Genomic DNA, 23,486 nt, shown 5'->3' with positions numbered 1-23,486 from the left:
AGTATTTTGAATACTTTTTAAAATTAAAATACCTTTTAAATTTATATATTAGTATTTCTATTTAAGTACAGCTATGTAAAAAGTATATTTTTTCAAGTTTACAAAACCGTTGGATTTAAATTTTTAAATTTTTTGGTACTTGATATGATGAAGATTCTGAGTTTGACTTTGATAGATTCCGTTTTATTTTCTCAGTATTATCCCCGTTAGTACACCAATGTATTTTGGTTTCAAAGAAATAACTAAAACTTCATGAGCAACTTTAGTCAGATTAGATGTAAAAACCCACGTAAATGAACAACAAATGTATATATACTTACACGACTTTTAATACGGTCATAAGTGGTTCCATGATTTTTTTTTTTTTTAATGTAAATAGCACAATTTTTTTGGGGCAATACTATGAAATGTTCAAAATTTAGTACCTACTGAATTTTGAATTGAAGAGTCTTTCCAGAAATTTTTTGGAGATCAATTCCGCTCCCACATTTGCGCCATGCCCTGATGTTCTACGAAATAGTTTGGCGATTCTAGACAGCAAAAACTGTAAGAATTCACTGTTAAGAGAATGATATATAAGCAAGTCTTTCAAACGCAAAGTTAACATAGATAGACAATTTTGCATTCTCAATAATCTATTTACGGAGCCAGTCATTCAAGTCATTGTGTTTAAGGGTGCAAATATTTCTTGAAATCTTAATCCCTCCCACCTATTTCCATAAAAATATTATTATAATATGTGTAGTATATTCTGTACTATACTATGTATTGCATTTAGTAACCAAATTTTATATACAAATGTTTGTCATTTAATATTTAAGACGATTAATGTAATTTGTTTTGCCTTTTTACTTATAAATGCCTTTATTGTATTTAATTTTCAATTGATTTGATAGTTTTATAGTTTCTTCAACCGTATTAATCGATTAGATCTTCTGAAGAAGACGGTGTATTGTCATTTTGTCAATTATTTTTAATGGGTTTTATTAACGGCGATACTGCCGATACTTATCGATATCCCTAAATACTTTATCGAGTTTGATATGACCAGTTAATTCAACGTTTATAAAAGGACCCATACTCCCTATCTTCTAAAGATTAAATTATTAAAATATGTTCATAATGCGTTGATACTAGATTCAAAATTGTTCGTAAGTCTGCATTCTATTTTTAATATTAACTAGTTAAAATATACAATAATAGGTATACAAACTATTTAATTTTTTAATACATTTTGTAATTGCTTTTTTGCCCTTTTTGATATTTTAAATGTTTTTTTTTATTAATTATACTGCTTTTAAATCTGAACCCTACTAATAAGTTAAATTAATTTTAACATTATAAAATAAAGAATATTTCTGTAATCTTGTATTTTGTTTTAATAGATAGTAATCTAATATTATGTTTCATCCTTTGGCTGTTAGTTGTTATATTTACATACCTCAAATGTATATTGTATATGTATTAGGCACAGTATTAGGTATAGGTACTGTTGATAAAAAAAAATATTTATAAGTATAAATCTATACTATTTAAAAAGTAGGCATATAAACAATATTGTCCCCCCCACTGTCTTAAATATTATATGCATGTTGATGTTATAAAAAATATTGTTTTGTACTGTTACAAATTTTACAGGTAACAATCATCAAATACTTAATGGCCAACAAGCATTGGATACTAATTATAATATATAAACATAGTACACGTTATAACATAAATATATACAAGGTGATTCATCAAGCACAATAAGCTTAGATAATTATTCAGTATCCACATTAAATCAATTAGAAAATAGAAATAAAGTAATATCAATATTATGGTCTGGATACTACTGTAGAGTTTTATTCCTGTATGTTTTAGAAAATGTAAATAATAGAACAGTATTATATTAAAATTAAATCCATTTTAAATCAGTTTTATTTATTTTACTAAATATGTTTCAATAAATAGAACTTTAAAAACACGTAAGTTGATTAAATTATACAATATTATTTTCTTAGAAGTAAATGTAACATTTTTCAATATTTACTAGAAATTATATAGCATTTGAAACAAATTGTTGATGAAAGTATTACCTTATCTAATAGGCAGTGTAATCGTTGTTGCATTGAACTGTTGTAGGTGCCACATTTGTGGTAGTTATTTGAATTTTATTGTCAACTATTTATTACTACCCAGATTTATTAATTAATTTGTTCTTATTATTTTTGTATAGTTAATTAAATAATAATAATAATATAAAATTAAGTGGTAGATACAATTTGTGGAAACAACAATAAATTTGGTCATAGAAAAAAACAGCAATATCAATACTATACTGATAATTTAAAAAAACAAAAAACAAACAAAATTCAGAAAATGTTTTAGACATATTGGCTGAACTGAACACATTACAATGTATCAAATAAAGTTTACATTATCATATAGAAGTGTAGGCATAATATCATCTTAATAAATGCCAAATAAATTTTTATGAAATAAAAATAATAAATATAGAGTTATATCAAATATCTAAGACTAGTTTAATTTAAGCTCAAATGCAACGATCCCATTAATGTTTCAAGAACATACAGCTGATTTTTTTTATTTAATTGTTTTTTCTCACTGAAACAGAAATAAATAATTTTATAATTAATATAAAATATCTGAAAAGTTGAGTTATACTATTTACCTGTACATGTGTTCAACTCGTTTTAATGACAATGTAGCAATTTTTTTGAACGTATTTTTTTTTGTTTGATTATTTTTTTGTGATGACATCAAACTGCGAGCAGTCTAAAAAATATAATTAGTTGTATCTTTAAGTCTATAGGATATATTATATTGATTTATTATGATAAATTTACTTTGCATGGGATATGGGAGACAAATTAGAGTCAAACTACTTATCATTGTTTAGTACAGGGATGTGCAACTGGCGGCCCGCAGGCCACATACCATTTTAAACTGGGCGGTGCTACATTTCAAATTACTTTATAAAAATATAAAATGTTGAGAATTTTCTGTGTTTTATATATTATATTTATAAAATCGACACAATTTTTATTGTAAAACTAAGGTTCTTATCTAGTATTGAACTATAAATGTCAATTGTAAATTGTATTGGCTATTTTTTTGCTTTCTATGTTCTCTGGACCACTAGATTTTCACTTTCAATAAATTAGGTCTCTAGTAGTATTGAGTTGCCCATCCCTGGTATAGTATATAGTTAAAAAATGAGATATTTCATTATCATAAAATTAGACAAATTACATTGAAATATAATTATTAATTTAGTTTAATTTTGAATTAAATGATATTAAATTGATACTTATATACTTTAAATCAGTGTATCTCATTGTTAAATTCAAATAAAAGAACTCAACAATTTATCATGTATAATATATTTTTTCTAAAATTGATAATAGATAAATGTAGCCAGTGAGAGTATTTTACTTGTCTTATAAAAAGTGATCATATTATGATAAGAGCACGTTATACCCACATGTGTTGTCTATCTTGCATACAGACAATATGGACATTTTTCATTCAATAAAATTTATTTTGTGATGTTAGATTTAATATTAATAGTAAATTTACCTATTATCAAATTTAAAGCTAAGAAAGCTAGGAAATTTCATAATACTTTTACTGATATTATCATTTTAAAATAAAGTGAGTTATGAATATTTTAAAGTCGTAATATTTGACATGTATTTTGAAACTTATAATAACTAATGATTACACTAAAACTATATTAAATGTATAAAATAACCATTATAAAGTCTTACCAAGTATAATCCATACAAAGCTCGAATGTTGTTAGGATTAAGAAGAATAGCATATGAATAATGAGCACGTGCTAATTCCAAATTTTCTGTACCTCCCTGAAAAAAAAATATAATGTTTAATTTTAAACATATATACACAATATAAGAAGGAATTTTAATTGTTTACTTTATTCAAAGTTTCACTATCTAACAGTTTTATACAATATAAAATATTATATTAGACATTAATTATAGAAAATTTACTGTTTACATAGTATAAAAAATGTTTAAAATAATACAATAATTTTAAAAGTTTGTAATTTAAGTTTCAATACTTGTGTGTATCGTATATCAGCATTTCGTTGATGATATAAATGATTCTGAGAATTATGTAGAATCATTTCTTCCATACAATACGCAGATTTTGCATACTCTCCTTCCAACAAGTATAAATTACTTAATTCTTGCCAACCTTCTTGGTCTACCATAAACCTAAAATTATTATGATATAATATACAGAAATAAATAAATTACTACTAAATTTTAATTATTAATTACATACTTTTTAAGATATTCAACAAGTTCTTTTATGGCTTCACTTATCTGACATTTAGCTTTTAATATTGCCACTTTATGTCTTCTGGTCTGAGCATTGGTTTCATCCGCCTTGATTAGTTTGTCAAGAGATTCTAATGCTTCATCATATCTAATTTGTAGAACATAAGTTGAGGACATTAATAAAAATATAATACAAAATAGGTAATAATATTATTTAAGTTTGAAATGCAAATTTTAATAAAAATATGGTTTATTTACTTTTCCTCTGCTTCTAGAATTGTTATTGCCAGTCTACGCACTCTAAGACTATCAGGGAATTTATTAAGAAGCATTTGTAAACATACTTTGGCAACATCAATACGGTTACAATCACATGCCGCTATTAATACTTGTTCTAAAACTAGGTAACCTGAAATGTTAAAAAAAAAAAAATGTAATAAAAATAAAGTTAATCGTTATTAGCAAAACAAATAAATTGTTTATACATGTTAAATAAAGTAATGAAGTCCAAAATTAAGCAGGTGTTAACGTTTATTCATTAGATGAATAATATTCAATTTATTGAGTTTCTTAATGATCAAATATAATTATATATACAATACTATTGATTTTATACAATAGTTACATTATTTCATATTAAAAAAATAAAATTTACTACATGGATACTTTGATTACATTTTTGATGTATTCATATCAAGTATAGTTTATTTTTATTAATAAGCATTTTAAGTTTAAAATAGCCGAGTAAAATGGTCAGGGCCTCAGCCTAAAGAATAAACTACTCTTTTCATTTAAATCTTTAAATGATTTTTATACTTGTTAATTTTTTAATGCTTATCTATTACAATTTTAGAATTCAATTTCTGATAATAAAAAAAATATAATATGAAGATTGCTGAAAAAAATAATTATGGTAAGCTATTTTAAAAATGTGAAAAAATATTTCAAGGTGCCTACCAAACACAAAATTATAAAAACTGACTACAAAAATGAAGGTAGCCAGCTAAATAGATAACTAGAGAACTATATTTTTAACTACTAACTAACCATTTACAGAAATTTCTTTTTATTCAATTTTAAATTTTAAACTAAATTAATGATTCATTATGATCATAGTGAATTTTAGTTTTATATGCGCCTATATAATATGCACTGATAAATAATATACCATACATTCGTACACTTATATGTCGACTCTAACTTGACTCTATCTACTGATGTATAACTATAAACATATATATTTAATGTTCAGTAGAATCCATTTTACTCAGTTATTTTTAATATTAGAATAAATTGACTTAATATTAAGGGTCCTATGTTATTTTGATATTTTAAATTTGAAACAAGTTGAATAAACATATTCAAATCTTTAAACTTTAAATAAAAATTAAAAAAACATATATGACCTATTTCAATTATTATTTTTTTTTTTATATATTACAAGAAAGACACTTACGATCATTTCCTAATTGCTTAATTTTATGTTTGACAGATGAATCCCATAATTCTAATACTTCTTTACTTTTACGTTCATTGTCTTCTCTATATTTCTTAAGTTTCTCTTGAGCTTCTAAAAATATAATTATATTAATAAGTTAACAAGACTAACTAATAATTTATCACGAGGCACGTTTAACTAAAACTTACCACTTAAATGAACCATGACTCTTATTATACTGAAAATTAATCTATAACAATATAAACTATGGAGAGCTGAATCGGGGAAATTTAAATAACTGGAATAATAAATCAACAATAGTGGCTAATGGCTATTGATTGACGGTGCACAGTAGAAAAAATATTAATTAATGGAATATTCTTAACGTAGTAACTCAATAAATTACAATTATAATATTTTAGATTTAGATTGTGTAATGAGTTGTACATTAATGGAATTGATAAGAATTTTTCATTTTTCCGCAACGGGACACTGATAACGGGCAGGAGACTCCATGGGCGTAGATAATTAAGTCCCGTAGCCGTTTGACTTGCAATCGTGTTCCCGAGTTGAGTTCGTGACAACAACTATTGATAACATTGAGAGTCGTGATTTGAATGATTTGATAATTTACCCATAAATATTTTTAATATTTTCAAATTATTTTGGTAATTCATTTTTTTAAATTTTCATCTCAATTTTGCTTTGAATGCTTTGATAAATTTTATAATATAAACTCCAAAACTCGAGTCATCAACAGATCAATAGTCACGACTGCTTGTAATTTTTGTTGATTCTTGGAATGGAGTGTTCAGAGATGAGTGGGATGACCAATTTTTGTTTGGAATGGTTTATTTTGTTCATTGCCGTTTTATAGAAATAAATATGAAATGTCCCCAAAACGTAGATGAGTGCGACGAGCCGTCATTATGAAGTGTGTAATACCCAGACAGAATTTGAAAAGTAACTATGATTAATACTTTGGTTTTCGAATTATTGTAGGAATATTTTAAAATGGGAATGTATCTGAAAAGAGTGAAAATACAACCCCAAATAATTCAGCCTTAATTATATCCATACACTTATATGATTTAAAATTATTACTGTTTAAATATATAGTGATAAATATATTTTATTATTTATAACGTGTAATTATATGAGTAATACAAAGTTGTGTTCATAATTACAGTTCTGTCGCGGGCACTGAACACAATGTGTCGCATTGGGGAAGATTTGTATATTGAGCCCAATTCATCACAATTAGTCATGCATACTACCAATAGTTGGCATACCGTATATGCATGGTTTACGTTTGATTCGTCATTTTTTTCTAGTTATTATTTTACTGAAGACGACGAACAAAACAGTGAAAATTCATTAAAATGTAAAATATCTCTCAAGGTATATTTTGATTTATCTAACACAAGTTCAAATTTTTTAAACACCTATTGATTTTATCTTGTCTGTTTAGTCATGTATCACAATATTCAAATCTCCACATTTATCCCGCTGCTTGGAGTCATGTCATATTGAAATTAAAAGTAATGCAGATACAATAACTATTCAGTTACGCTATTCAAATTTTTGTGTTAAAACTCATTTGATACCAGTTCTAGAATACTCAGCATTACAAGTAAGTTTATGATGGGATTGTTCAGATTGTTGTAATGGAAATAAATAATGCAGAATTCTTGTTCATATGTAAACACAAAATAAAATACATATTATCAAACTGCCCAACTGGGAAATTATTATTTTTAATATATATAATATTGTTGTTATTAGGTAAATCAAAATGTCGATACTAGTCATACTCTTTGTATTGACTCCAAGGTGTTATCAGCTGCTGTTAAACATTTCCAAAACAGTGAAACTGACATTACATTAATTGTGACTACAGAAAAAGTGATATTAAAAACCCATTCAGAATCTTGTCGAGGTGTTTAAATTGAATCTTAAATCGGTCTCACACGACTGGTGTACTTGGCTAAAATTTGTCACTGACTAGCTGTAAAGGAGGTTTTACATGTACACAATTAGTCACTGGTCTTTTCTGTTGAATTTTTGATAAACTTAACACAAGTCAAAAGAACACCAATATTTTGGATATAACGTGGCGATATACTTGTACATATACAATAGTCAGCAATTGTGTTATAGAAAGATTAATGATGGTCAACATTGGTCATATCTCATATATCGCCTGTGACCAATTTTGGCCAAATACACCAGCTGCATGGGATCAGTTTTAGTATTATAATAACAGTTGATTTATCATTAAATTTAAACATGTCAATTATGACTAATATGTATAAAATTTAATATAGATATAAGACAGATGTTAAGAACTGAATTGAACTTGCAGTCATCAGAATTTGATGTCTATGATGTTGGTGAAGGTTGCTGTTTAACATTTTCTCTTAAAGAAATACGACCTCTGTTGGCCTTTGCAGAACACATGACATTACCAGTTATTATTCGCTTTAGTTCTCCTGGAATGTAAGTATAATGATTACTATGAGAATTTTATTTTATATCTTATATTAATACTTCATTATTTCTATTTTGTTTTATTAGGCCTATGGTATTTGGACTTAAAAATGGTTTAACATTTGAAAGCCAGTACATATTATCAACAATGAATGATAATGCACTATCAGGGGATGCCAATTCCATACGATTAAATATTAATGCCATAGAAAACACTCAGAGTAGTAATGGTCAATCAGAAAATTTGTTACCAAATACAAATCGAAGCCAAATAGTGAGTTCTAGTTTACGAACGCCAATGCGAGTACAAGTTGAGTATCCGGATAGTATTTCTAGAAAACGCAAACATCAGTCAACTAATCAACAACCGTCCAAAATAGCCCATTCTGTCAATTCTATTTCAGTAATTGAGCAGTTTAGAGAAGAATGTATAGAAGAAGATGTTTTATTATCTCAAGTTCCTGACTTCCATGTCAATAATGAACCAATTAAAACATTTGTCAACAAGAATAGTAATTTAACACAAGAATTTTCTGAAACGGCACTTGTATTTGCCAGATGTCATTCGTTATCTATCAGAAATTCTCCTATTAAAGGAAAGGGAAAAGTGCTAGTGTATGATTCAGATGGACTTGTAGATGACTCTGATTAATTATTGTACCTAATAAATTGTTAAGAAACAAACTTAAATGTATTAATTTGTTTATTGACTTCTCAAGTCTTATGTTAAAAATTATGTTAAATAAACTGGAAAAATATAATTGCATTATAAATATTTAATTTAATTTATATTTTTTTTAACTAAACATTACATGCTCAATGAAGTCCCCAAGTGAATTTCAAATACATTTTAAATTTTCTAATAAATGGTTAGTAAAAATAGTTTTTTTTAATTATTAGGTACTAAAAAACTGTAGAAGGAACTACAGATCTGATAGTTTGGGTTAGTATGACTATCATAACAAATGTGAGTCTTATACTTTTTTAACATATCCACATGACATATTATAAAGATTATAATGAACAAATTGTCAAATTGGAAATAGTTAGTAGGTATGTTTTAATAGTTAGTAAAACTATAGCTCTATAACTAGCAGTATCATAATAATAATAAATAGGTTTCAGAAATTGTAGAAGTTGCATTTTGTTTTATTTTATATCGATTTATAGCAGACCAAGCTACACCACTATATGATGGCAAGTTCAAAAATCAAGAATTTAAAATGAATATTTTGCATTATTTGTTAATTTCATGGAAAAACTGCATATTTCATTGATTTTTCTTCTTAGCTTTTGTATTTTAAATAATATTAAATATAAAACTGCATTATTGTACCATTTTATGTAGTATAGGTATTTATTGTCATTGTCGAATATTAATTTGACGACAACGGTACGATGTGCAATGTGCATATTATTATGATTAATAACTCGCTAATATGCTGAAATATATTTTCTTATTGTCATTAAGTTATCGACTTAACTTATCATAAATGTATTAATTGTTTACTCGTTGGTAAATCGATTGTATACGATTGACATTTTACAGTATTTTTAAAAGTATTTTTTCAATTTTTAAAAAAAATGTTTATTTTCAGAATTTTGAATGATTTTTTTGAATATTTAATATTTTTTCATTCATATAATCATATTTTACCTGTTTTAGCTTCTATAACTTCCGAGCCCTAATAATAAATAATTTATTTGATGTAATATAAGTTAAAAAAATACGATGAAAAATAATAGATACATGGTATATGTAACTTTGACTTTACCTGTACTCTGTAGGTACTTGGGTAATTCGGGAGGAGATAAGGAATACCTAAATATACATTTTTTGATAATTTTCAAATTTCTGTATCTTTCAGTGTGCGAATTGAGTATGCGTAATACAACTTGCATTTTTTAAATAGCAACAGGTGTTTAAGTGTTTTCAATACCAAATTTGAATAGATCGAATTTTTTTAAGTCAATATGACCCTTAACGGGATTAACCGAGCCTCTATAATCAAAATTGACTAAATGACAACGTGTAAATGTTTTAGTTTAAGTATTTCCATGCAATTCCACGTATTTTTCACCACTTTGAATATGTTTTTAGACATTAAAAATTATTTTTAAGATTTAATTTGATTTGAAGTTATGTTTACTTCAAATTTTGTTTTATGTTCTAGGAATAATGTGAACAAATTGACACAACATTTGTAATTTCTATTATTTATTTAAAAATGAATTAATATCAATTAATACCTTTCTTTTAAATTGTTCAAAATTTAACCCATCATTCTCTATGCACGACTACAGACGACGCATTACTTCCATTTGGGTAGTTGCTAAACTGTGTTCTCTTTGAATGCCTACACAAGTATTTACAATATTATATTTATTCCCACGGAAATTTGTAAAATCATAGGATAATTGTCGAAAAATTCAATGATTTAAACTAAAAAATTTGATCGGTGTCATTTAGTCAATTTTGGTTTTAGACTTTTAGAGCAATGGTTAAGAGATCAAAAAGTTATAAACAAATTTAGTTTATCCTGTATTCCTGCTGATATTTAAAAAAATGCAAGTTGTATTGCGCATGCGCGCACTGAGAGATATAAAAATTTGAAAATTATCAAAAAATGTGTATTTAGAATATTTAGATATTCCCTATTTCTTCTCAAAAACTCCAGTGGCGTAGCCATGGGGGGGGGCTAAAGGGGCTATAGCTCCACCCCCATTTGTCGTATTTTTTCTATATTGTTTTGAAATATTTAAATTTAAGTATGGAAATTGTCTTACAAATTTTAATTAGGTATGTAAAATAGTTAATACGTTAGCGGCAAACAACGTTAATATGTTATCAGTATTTTTATTTTGTTGTTGTTTTTGATTTTCAATAACTCAAGTCTCAAGTAAAAAGTATTTAGCCCTTCCTTCCATAAAAAAATCCTGGCTACGTCTCTGGAAAACTCCATATAAATTTGAAGTCACTGGACTAAAATATTTCGTGTTACCTTTAAAAAAAAACACACTGTATACGTAGTTTTGAATACGTGTTTGCGTTATAACTTAAAATGTTATTTTTAAAGAACGAATGAGTAATAAATATAAATCCCATGAAAACTATACCACAGTCATTTCATGAAATCCGAAGATCAGTTAATGGGCTCAGGAATGTAGAGTTCACGGAAGTCGAAGTAGATGACGCTATATCAACTTATCCAATCGGTACGACACGATCTGAATTTGCCCATTTGACAATTGTTTTCTTATGCACATTTATTGTATGACCTAGGTAATACTGGTAATAGGCATTGTATGATTTATACTGTAGGTACTGTATGATACTACTATATGTTCAATATCATTTCAAAATATTTTTGAGTATAAGAGCAGAAGTGTCAAAGTTATTTGAAACACATTTACACGTCATGTGACAAAACAGTAAATATTAAATATACTGTAGATCGATAGTTACTATAACCACTAAACCACAAAACTCCATTCAAAGCACAAATACACAATTCCTTTATATAATAAGGCATGCAACCTATATTAGGTATCTAATAAAATATATTTATATATACATTATTTAATTTTAATGGTTATCACTAGTATTATAAAAATTCAATACCTATCACAAATATATCAAACGAAAAAAATTTTCAGATTTTGTAAAAAAGTAAAAAAAAAAAACAACAGATGACTTATCTACCTAATCAGTGTGGGTAGTCAGACAATAACTCCGTAAAATATATGCGTCTTAGACACACAAAACACCAATATTCTTAAATATATTATATCCTATATATATATATATATATATATAGCTGTATTGTGCTGTGCGTTGTGCGTACGTTTTTCAGCGGAAACAAAAATAATAAAACCAAAACACAAAAAATAAAACCGAGGGAAAATGGTAGAAAATATAATATTATATACGTATATACGTGTGTATAACTTATTTATATATATTAGTATATTACCTATATATAATACGAGTATATACGTAAATATATAGTTTTAACACTGCGAAATGCGCTCGGATCCGTTTTGCTTGATATCGAAAGTGCCGCGGGTTTTAAGCTTATTAGCAACGGCCATTAATATTGTCACCGCCAGCTTAAACCCACCGCAGTATTTTAGCGGGCTTCCGGTAATTTATGCGTACAAATTCCGAAATATACTGGAAAAAAAAAAAAACGGAAAAAACAAAAAATATACCCACTTATACCACCGCATATATATATGCACACACGTATAAATGCGCATACTTAAATAAATAAAACGGGACTGTATATAACGTTGGCGTTTGTCAACGCGTATATGGCGACGGTTGGTCGGTGTGGCGCAGAGGGGTGTGTGGGCGGCGTGTGTTTATAATATAATAATAATGTATATGTGTGCGTTATATAATATATATATATACATATATATATACATACATAATATAATATATACGGTCGAATTCCTCGGCGAGACCGTTTTCGCGATTTGTGCACGGCCAGCAAACACGAAGTACATTTCTCGCGATTAATTAGAGAACTACGCGATATATATACGCCAACAATATGGGTAGGTATTGGTACATCATGGGAGGTAATAATACTGTAACGGATAGAATAGCCACGCGCGTGACCGTGCCGGAGACGCGTACAAATCGTTGTTAGCAAAACACTATATCGAGGCATAGGCAAACCTATATATATATATATACATTTTTAATGGTTGTATGTTATATACACACACACACACACGAATATATATATATAGGTTATTACTTTTGATTTTGTTATATACTTGTACGCGCGCACATGATTTAATATCTATAAAATATGTGTAGGTTGATATATAGATGTATACCTACTGTAATTTGTACAACAATATAATATTATTATAGAAAAGTGCTTTTGTACCTATAGGAGTTCAGTAATTTTTAAAATTCAAAAATAGGTATACATCCATGGCTGCAATTGCGATTAAAACGTTACCGATGGGAATAGAAGTACCTATACGATTATAAACGAGTCCTGTCTCGTGTGGGGTCGGCCTTTGAAACAGTGTATGTCATCTCGATGAACACCGTTACGTACAACACCCAAAATTATATACGTATAAAATAATATTCATTGCTCACAGTATTTTGTGCAGATACGAGTTTTTGTAAATTCAAGAAATATATTGATAGATATGTGCGCAATACGCAAACGAGTCTCCACAAATCCACAATAATATGATATCATTATGTTATCGACTAAAATGATTTACTACTAGAAATACTATTATATTCTTATACCAGGTAATAAAATGTTTAGGGTTATAATTTATAAATAATAATAAAAATCAAAAGCTTTATTTTTATAAAGAGATAACAATACGATGTTTTTATTTTAGCTCTACATATAAGTATCTAAACGTTTATAACGATGAGTAAAGATTCATGCTCGTATATTAAACTGGCCGAATATTTTGTATTTGTTTTAAGAGGTTATCATGATTCTTAGATTTTTAATGAAAATTAGACCAAAATATTTTTTGAAATTGTACTTAAATTTATTATTGTAAACTAACAATACGGCACTATCGAGTAATAAAAATGTAGGAATAATGTGAGTTATAATTAAATAATTTTAATTTTTAACGCATGAGGTAGGAAACTATAACAACAAATTTAATTGAATACCATATATAATAATATAATATATTATCTTTGCATTCCTCTAGTGTTGTTTATATCGTTCAATTTAGGAAGAGATGGTAAAAGTGGAACTTCGATAAGTCGAAATTCAAGAGAAATGAAATTTTTTGATTTATCGAGATTTTCGATGTACTGAGGTTTTCGAGTTATCAAGGTTTTAAGAAGAATTAAACTTAAAGAGTTTCTAAAATGTATGTGCTTATATTATAGTTTTTATTTATTATATTGTTATAGTATTATACAATACATAATTACAGTGTGTGTATTGTTATTGTTATTATTTTAAAATTATAATAAGAAATGTGATTAAATAATTAATAATTTTTACATTTCATAACGCGTATAGTGGTTCGATTGCAACTGACAATACCGAATGAAAAATATAATAATAAACGCGAGTAGGTTAAATTAATTATCGGAACGCACAAGTAGATCAAACAAATGTTTATAAAAATTATCCGTCATTATTTGTCTATATTCGGAACTGAGAATATTTGAGTTATCTATAGTTTTTTTTTTGACTCATAAAAGTTTTCGATTTATCCAAATTCCACTGTATCTTAAAATAACTTAAAAAAAAGTTAAAATATTTTGAAAATGTTATCATGTATTGAAAATGCTAATATAAATATTTTGTAAAAATGTCTTCTATTAGTTATTCGTTTTTCAAACTTTAAAATAACTTTTGATTTCCAAAATTTCCTTATTTTTTTTATTTTTTCGGTTATTTAAAAAAATACTTGGAATTTTCATTTTTGACATACCTAACCGATTAGATTTAATCTTCTATCAGAAACTCTATTGAATAATTACAATATTTTTTTATAAATTTACGTTTGGCGATAAAGTATATTTAGATTTTTCTCCAAAAACTGTTTTTATTATTTTACCGCAGTAGAATATACATAATTTATTATTGTATCTGACCAAGTGTATGTACTTATTCGTATTGGAAAACGTGTAGGTACTGTGTACGCAAATAGAATACTTACCCGAGGCTGAGTGTAGTGTATTATACATTATAATAATTTTTTTGTGTTTCGATAATAATAACATAATCACCCTATAGTCTTTGGCATATTATAAATTATTGACCAAATAATATTATTATATGCAAATATGATTGAATGAAAAGGCATAGTTAAATTTTAGGTAGGTACATTTGTGCTTTCATATATATACATATAACATTTATATATATAATATATGTGCATTTCGAATTATTTCACGGAACTGTTTTTGAAAAGTTTTTTTCATCTCAATCGACTGATTTTTTTTTAACAAATTCAAAAAGTTTGGTTTCACATCATTTTAATACTGCAATATTATAATATAATTGTATATTGCGGTGGTATAAAAGATTACCATGGCATTTTGAATTTTTCTCAGTATATAATATTATTTTACATTAACTTTCGAAGATACAATATTCACTCATTTATACATTATTAAATTATTTTATGATGACATAATAATTTAATATTATGTGTATTTGTTGGTCATAATAATAGTTGAAAAAATTGTTAACAGAGTAAAATTGAATTCATTATTTCACAGTTCCACACAGTCTGCTGCAGTAGTTATTATACTTATATTATAATATATTATTCGTTAAGATTTTAAACGAACCAAATGCGTTGTTTTAAAACGGAAGTACTACAGGTCTACAGCAGAGATAATGCCAGATAATATATAATATATTATTTTCTCGCGATATCGTGTTTTTTCTTTTACAAGTTATAACTCTCCGAATCTCGAGAAAAACCCATGTACCACCAATAATAAACACCAAAATGGGGCAATATAAACTGCAAGTCATATATTATTGTAGTTTTTCTTATTGCTGATCTAATGGCATAGTGTATATGTGAATGCCGAAAAAAATTACATGTGGACTATAATATAATGGTTCAATATAATTTCAATATTTTATTTAAACACGAAAGTATATACTGTTGACAATTTTTACTTTACTGTACGGATATTAGGTATATTGGGATTCGTGACTAACAATAACATAACTGCAATAGTATTATTATTCTATTAAAATAACAATTAATAAACTTTTTTTTTTTTAATACGATTGATTATAATTGTTTTAGAAACATAACTTATATGACAGGCACAACATATTATTATTATAGTATTATAATTATAATTATAATTATAAGCTATTAATAGTTTGGTACCGAAGAAAAAACAATACGACCTACCTTTCCTAAGCTGAATGTAACCGATACCTAGTTCATTGACATTTTTTTGACAATTTGTGATATTTAAGCATGCATAAAATACACTATTAACAAATTTGAAAGGGATAGGTAGTCGAATTGCACTTTTTACAAAAATTAAATATTCGAATTGCACTTAGGTAAAAATAGGTATACTGATCAAACTGCCTTTGGGTTAAAATCAAATGTTCAAAAATATTTAGTGTTAATTTAAACTTTGTAAAATACTAGTTTCCCATTCTGCTTAAAAACAATTTTACATATTATTTGCATATTAGTATTGCATACTAATTATTATTTTTTATATTTTTTAAATCTATCTAATATAATGTATGTCACAAGTATTTATTATTGAATTAAATTACGTTTTGTAGAAATTCTATGAACGTGTTATGACATAATATTATACAGAACTGCACTTTTGAACCCGAGTGCAGTTCGACCATTAGCTTTTTTTTTAGCCCAAGTGCAATTGAACTTAAATTAGTGCAATTTAATCATACCCAATGTTCAAACATTAAAAAAACAAGAATTTACCTAATTGGAAAATGTTTTAATTTCATCTTGTAAAAATTTAAGCGACACGCACGTAATTTACATACAAAAACCTAATAATGTACGCGTATGAATATTAAAAAATTCAACAGCTTGACTGGTATATTATATCGTATTACATTATTAATAGCGTGATGCACAATATGAATATATTTTATGAAACGTTTATATAAATAAACGCCATATTGTGCACCTATATAGATCGTCATGTTGTCTGTTATAATAATAATATACGGTGCAAATAATACAAATTTATGTCTACAAAATCGGTGCTTGAATTGGAAACAAAAAAAAGGATGTATAATAACAATAAAAATGTAATAATAACACGTATTTCGGTTTTGCCGATCAATATAAGTGTATCAAGAAAATAATATCAATTATTTTATTTCATTTCATAATGCGTGTAAATATTTACCCACTTAAAAGTTAAAACTGTCAATCATTCAAAAGTTAAAAATATGTTTTTAAAAATTTGACGTTTTGTATTTTTATGTCTATTTTTCAATATTATTATAACATCGATTAGTAGATTTTTATTTTAATATATTTATTGATGATCGGTAGTTATCGTGTACCTACATGCTTCAATATTATTGTAGCTTATTAATATAGTATAGTATAGTATTATAATATAGTATTATTTTTAACTACCTATTAAATAATTTTGTTATATTGTATAATATAAAAATAATTTTCAAATTTTGATTAAACAATTTCTATACTTACGCACTTACATGAATAATTTGTTACTGTGAATTTAAACTTTTATTTGATATTTCAGATCAGACTATATCATTATATAACTGCAGTCAGCAATGTATTTAGGATATAGAAATCAACAATGCTATACTATTATTTTAACAAATATCTAAAAAAATATTTTGTGTTAAATAATTTAATCAAATTTAAGTATATTTTTTAATTAATCAGTACAGATGTAAGTATAAACATGTTAAATGGGTAATTTAGTTAGGTAGTTTTATAACTGCCTACTTGTAGTGACTAGTCGTAAATTTGAAAAATTAATTAATAATTTATTTTAGATTAATTGCTAGATTTAGGTTTGAAATATATATTTTTAAAGAAAATTAATCATTTCCCTGAATTTCACAATATAAAAACTATACTTCTAATTTTTCTTAAAAACATTAACACTACTTATTATAATTTTTTCATTCATTTTTTCGTGTTTTTGATAAAAAAAAGATAAAATGTAATTTAAAGTAAATCTAAATTACAAATATTATAATCTACGTTCTGTATTCTTAATTGTATTTAAATACGATTGCTCTGATATAAAATCTTTGTACAAATATTGTATCATCGAATATTAAAAAACCAATATAGTTCTGTTTTTTATATAATGTTTGTTTAAGCATTTTAAATGTCAATAGTTTAGATTGAATGTATGAAGTGCGTACGGAGAGTGGAAATGGATATAATAATATACCTCTAAATTTAACTGTAACTACTCAGTTTCACTAACCTTTAAAATGATTGTAAACAAAACAATTAGTTCAGTATTCGTTTTTTATAATATATACATCGAAATTCCCATAAAACTATTATGCTTTATTTGTGAAAGCGTATGACGTGCAGTATTATAATTTTATGCTTTCAGCTTTGACTTTTCAGTTACACGTAAACATTTTTACTTGCAGCACGTAGCGTGTTGTTACGAGTGTATTTTGTGTTGGAATAATAATAATTATCTCATGTCTAGACTTATAATATGGTTGGTAAAAAACATCACAAACACGAACGTAACGCGCAGTAATAAGTCTCTCGGCCATTTCGGTGGCATTATGTCCGTTCGACGCGTAATACTTTACGTTAAGCATTATCATAATAATATGGTAGGTTATAGGGATAACATTTGTTCTTACTTTTTTCATCTCAGAGTTGTGTACGTATCTGGTTTGTTTTCAAATCAATTGTGGACCGTTGGAGCTCGCATCATGCTCGAACGGTTTTATAATATATTATTATTGTATAGGACGATGGCGGTATAATTTGATTAGTTTGCGATTTCGGCTCGACAAAGGCCAGCTGACGATCTAGGATGGCTGCGACGAATATGCACGCGCATGCCCCTGCGTTCGATTATGATGTGCAGTTGTTTGTCTCAGTTTATATATTATCCTGTTTGGGAGAGAAGAGAGATTTAAGACGTTTTTCCATTCGAATTCCGCTAAGATACATACACATATAATTTATTATATATATATACGATAGAAGAGGGGGTGATAGGGGGACACGGACGAACAGGAGAATGAAAATCGTATATATATATACACAGAGAAAGAAATAACATCGATAGATTTAACGAAATAAAGGCACGCCCTTTAGCCCCGTGCACTTTTCTTTTAGTTTTTTTTTTATCTTTATTTTTTCTTCTTTAACCGATATAATACACCGCCCGGTTTCTCTTTTATCTGATTCTTGTGATTTTTTTTATATGTGAAATATCCGACGCGTTTTTTACTTGAGTAGGTATTTCGAGTATTATCTGTTAATAGATTTTGAATAATGGATTAAAATTAAAATATATCACCTTTATAATAATATACGACAAGACATCGAAGAATATAATATAATAATATTCGTTACGAGTAAAAGGGTTTTGGTAACTTTCAAACTTTTGTGAATATGAAATATACTGGTAATTGATAAATATAGTTATATACGTATACTTATATAAATATCTATATTATATCACGGGACAACATTTTTTTTATAGAAATAATAGTTATAATTATTTAATATTTTTTTCCATCTTACTTCATACGTCATGTGTTTCTTCATACTAAATAATATCATCGTTTTAAAAATTACAAAATGATTATTCAATGTTAAGAATACATGTGCCAATATAAGCTGAAATTGAATTAATGTCACACATCACACGCTTTATTTAGATGCAATATTTAAAGACGATCTACAGAAAAAGAATGAAAATCGATAGATTTAACGAAATAAAGGCATGACCTTTACTCTTGTGCATTTTTTTCTAGTTATTTTTATCTTAATTTTTTCCTTTTAACCAATATAATACATCGCCCGGATTTCTTTTTTTCTAAAATACTCATAGCACTTTTTTTTTAAGTAGTTTGATAATTTGTTAATAGATTTTGAATAATAGATTAAAATAAAATATAACATCGTGATATTATGCAACAAAACATCGAGGAATAATAAATAATATCGATTACGAAAATAAGGATTGGGTAACCTGCAAACTTTGTTTAACGTATAGGTAATCGGTAAATCTAGCTTCACCTCCACATATTGTACTTATATATCAAAGAGATTATTTTTTATGGAGAACTTTATTAATATTTTATAGTCATTTACTATTTCTAACTCACAGATTATCTCTTCTCTCATACTAAATAATATTGTTTTCGAAATTACAAATTGATTTCTTAATGTTAAATATACATAAATGTCAAATTACCTAAGCTTTAGGTTGAATTAATGTCACACGTCACGTGTCTATAGGCGCAATACTTTAAGATTTTTAAAATATTATTTCTATAAATGTATAACTTATACACAATTATACGGAAATACCTAATCATTTTAAGTTGACACGAATAATGTGCTATTATTGTATTTTAAACGCGAAACAATAAGTACATTTAACGAATCTGCACATATCATGTTAAACTGAATGTAAAAAAATATTTATTTGTTCATTTTTTTTAAAACTAATTTAACGTTTCTATTGAAGATCTTACTTGTTCATTGACGAACTCGTTGATTCCTACACTACATTGATTGGTAGTCCAAAGGGTTATTTACAAATACATAACCTCCTTCTGCATTACCATATTTTAAAATCTATTAATTCAAATTAAACGTCGAGTTTCAATCTTAGACTACAAAAAAGATTATGGTAGGTATACTCTACATGCAGGAAGAAGTCAAATGTATACGTTATAACGTATACATACTGGTCAGCTGCAATCTCAGGTTTTATTTTGGAAGGGAGAGGTGTTCAACCACAAATCCAAACCCGCAGCTAGCTATGCTACTGATACTGGTGTAAGAGTCTCTGTAATAAGTGAAAGAACATAATAAGTATTACGTATATCGTGATCATATTTTGTGTATTAATATGTTGTTTTCATCAGTGGAAAGACCAACCGTAGTACCGTACAGTAATTTAATTTCGTTTTCACATCATTCGATTCAATAACTTGATGAATATTTTGGATTGAATCTAAAACCAGTTAAATATCTATTATATTATATATTGAAATGTCTTCATTTTTAAATTTATGTTAATGTTATCTAAGATAAGATGTATCGGTAATTTTTTTCCATATGGCTCGTTATAATTTATAAATCTTAATAGTCATTCGTACATAGCCGATATAGATGAAATACGCGTTCAAAGTATTAGTTAAATATTCAATACTGACAGTTGATAAAATAATTTAAACAAGTAAATTAAATATAATGATTATTTGAAGACGCATACCTGCTCTCATAACTACCTTAATTAAAATAGAAAACCTTCACAATAAAATTCAAGAAACGAATGTTTGAATCACATCAAATCAAATACCTACGTCTTACACACTATATATCCTCAGTTAAATCGTTCAATATCACTCATATCGTATTACGTATTGTCATTTGCCAACAAGTGGATCAATTTCTTAATTCACTCGGTTGTATTTTTCTCGTTAAGATAGGTTTCAATAGTACCGCCAGCGGATGATCAGAAATGAAATAACCCAAAAAAGTATGTTTTAAAATATCACTATATGAATCACGATATGAACATCCATACTCCTATCGGGTTCCATTGAATCTATCGAACTCCAATAAAAGTCATCAGGGTATTCTGTCAAAAATATTCTAATAGGGCACATGTAAATCAAACCAATACACCGCACAAAATCGTATTATTCTCTATACTTTCTGCTCAGAAAAATAACTGATTATCGAAACTATTTTACTCAATATCAGTTTATATAGTTTTATAGTTATTTATTTAAGACTTCTTTTATTTTCATACAAGATAATCATATTTGTGTTTTGCTGAAAAAAATAATATAGTAAAACCAAAACGTTTCTTTGGTTTTGTGGTTGCATAGTATTCAAAATAAGAGATAAGATATTTAATGCTAATGTGTTGAGATGGTTTACTTCAAGTTCAATAGTCGTTGAATATATATTGCATGTTTTTTTTTACAGTTCATTGTTGGTTTTCAAAGAATAATAATAAAACTGTATCGGATCAAAAGGGTTCAAAGGAAATGTACATTCACGGGTGGGAACAAATTCCATGATAGCATTAGACTTTGATTTTAGTCTAATATCCGTTCAAATAACTAAGAAAATAACTAAGAGTTTTGTCAAATTCATTATTGCCGAGGAATACATTTTCAACATTCATATAAGCTTGACGATAATACGACGGCGTAATTTATTGCACGAATACATCATACGATTTATGAGAATAGTTAAAGAAGTATCTCAATATAATTTATAGTGTAGAATAGTTGTACAGATTTAATCTATTTTACCGTCACGGTGTAAAAAAATAGGACAAAATATCTTCTTCTATTTCTTCGCCTTTTGATTTCAATTATTTGGGTTCGGTAATCTTTTTTTTTTATATAACATAATATAGAGGAAAAATATAAAACATTTAAATTTAATTTGTAACCACTTATTTAGAAATCGTACTGATTATCGACTAATAATTTATTAGACATATAATGAATACTGAAAATATGATTGTGACCGTTGGCTAAATGATTTTTTGTTTGTTATAGTATATTAATATGTACATTTTGTGGTAGATTAAAGTAATAACTATAATAATATAAGTAAATAAAAAATATAACATAAAAGTTGTATTCTTCGACTTTTGTAGACGATTGTTAATGTCGCCAGTAATTTTCCATATTATACTATATAATATATTTTAATGAATTTAGTGGTTTTTTAAAGTTTATTTTAATGATCATATGTCATAATTAGTAATTTTTTTATAGTATTTTTATTTAAGTATTTAATATATTTCATTTTGACAAATTAATATTAAACTTGAATACATGATCATAATAATAATTGTATTTATAAATAAAACAAGTTTAATTGTCTTAATATATTTACTAACAATAATAGTGTCGTATTATAATATATATGCTTATAAATTATAATAATAGTAATAAATAATAATGGTAATTATTAACAATAGTACCATTACTGAATCGTCGTCAAAGATAAGCAGTTTCTTGGGGGGAAAATATTATAGTTTCATTATAAACTGCCAAAACCAGAATTAAACAAGCTGACCACAAAAGTTAATTCTACGTTGAATCAAAAATATTTGTTTGTAAAATAATTTAATATTTTACGTTTTTGAGAAATATTTCAGATTTAAAACACTAGAATATGAATCCCGTTGGCCACCGTGAACCTGTAAAAATATTGCCCCTATAACAAACTGATAAAAATTACTTTTTTAAAATGAAATAATATATAAAATAATAATAATATATCACTATTTATAGAAACCTCTACATTGAAATGAATACAAATTACGATAAGTTAAACATAGGATAATATGGTAACACGGCGTAATTAATAGGCAAAATAGGTACATTTGTGCACTAAAGTATTTACGTATTTTATTAGACATTCTTCGTAACTATGTATTTACGTCAATAATACTAAGCAGTTTTCAGTTTATTTTAACAATAAGGAAATTTATAAGTAAAACGTCAAATTTGCGCTGGAATAATCCAGGA

At 26.4% G+C, this 23,486-nt stretch overlaps 2 protein-coding genes across 2 annotated transcripts; one reads left to right on the top strand and one right to left on the bottom strand.

Moving 5' to 3' along the window:
- Positions 1–1,886: 1,886 nt before the first annotated feature.
- LOC132932406 (ER membrane protein complex subunit 2-like) lies at positions 1,887–6,202 on the bottom strand. The gene is made up of 8 exons (XM_060998768.1): positions 5,958–6,202; positions 5,767–5,880; positions 4,569–4,719; positions 4,315–4,458; positions 4,088–4,244; positions 3,774–3,869; positions 2,675–2,778; positions 1,887–2,607 (listed from the first exon to the last, which is right to left on the bottom strand). Exons 1-8 carry the CDS (start codon positions 5,971–5,973, stop codon positions 2,526–2,528), a joined length of 864 nt encoding a protein of 287 aa, XP_060854751.1. The 5' UTR covers positions 5,974–6,202; the 3' UTR covers positions 1,887–2,525.
- Positions 6,203–6,351: 149 nt separating this feature from the next.
- LOC132932405 (cell cycle checkpoint control protein RAD9A) lies at positions 6,352–9,018 on the top strand. Its single transcript, XM_060998767.1, has 6 exons — positions 6,352–6,711; positions 6,938–7,149; positions 7,220–7,381; positions 7,534–7,687; positions 8,076–8,247; positions 8,326–9,018. The coding sequence occupies exons 1-6, from the start codon at positions 6,678–6,680 to the stop codon at positions 8,888–8,890; spliced, it is 1,299 nt and encodes a 432-aa protein (XP_060854750.1). The 5' UTR covers positions 6,352–6,677; the 3' UTR covers positions 8,891–9,018.
- Positions 9,019–23,486: the final 14,468 nt, after the last annotated feature.

The sequence above is a fragment of the Rhopalosiphum padi genome, chromosome 1, assembly GCF_020882245.1.
Source record: "Rhopalosiphum padi isolate XX-2018 chromosome 1, ASM2088224v1, whole genome shotgun sequence".
Classification (NCBI taxonomy): Eukaryota; Metazoa; Arthropoda; class Insecta; order Hemiptera; family Aphididae; genus Rhopalosiphum; species Rhopalosiphum padi.
The sequence above is the reverse complement of the archived record's forward strand: the minus strand, read 5'-3'. Positions and strand labels throughout refer to the sequence as shown.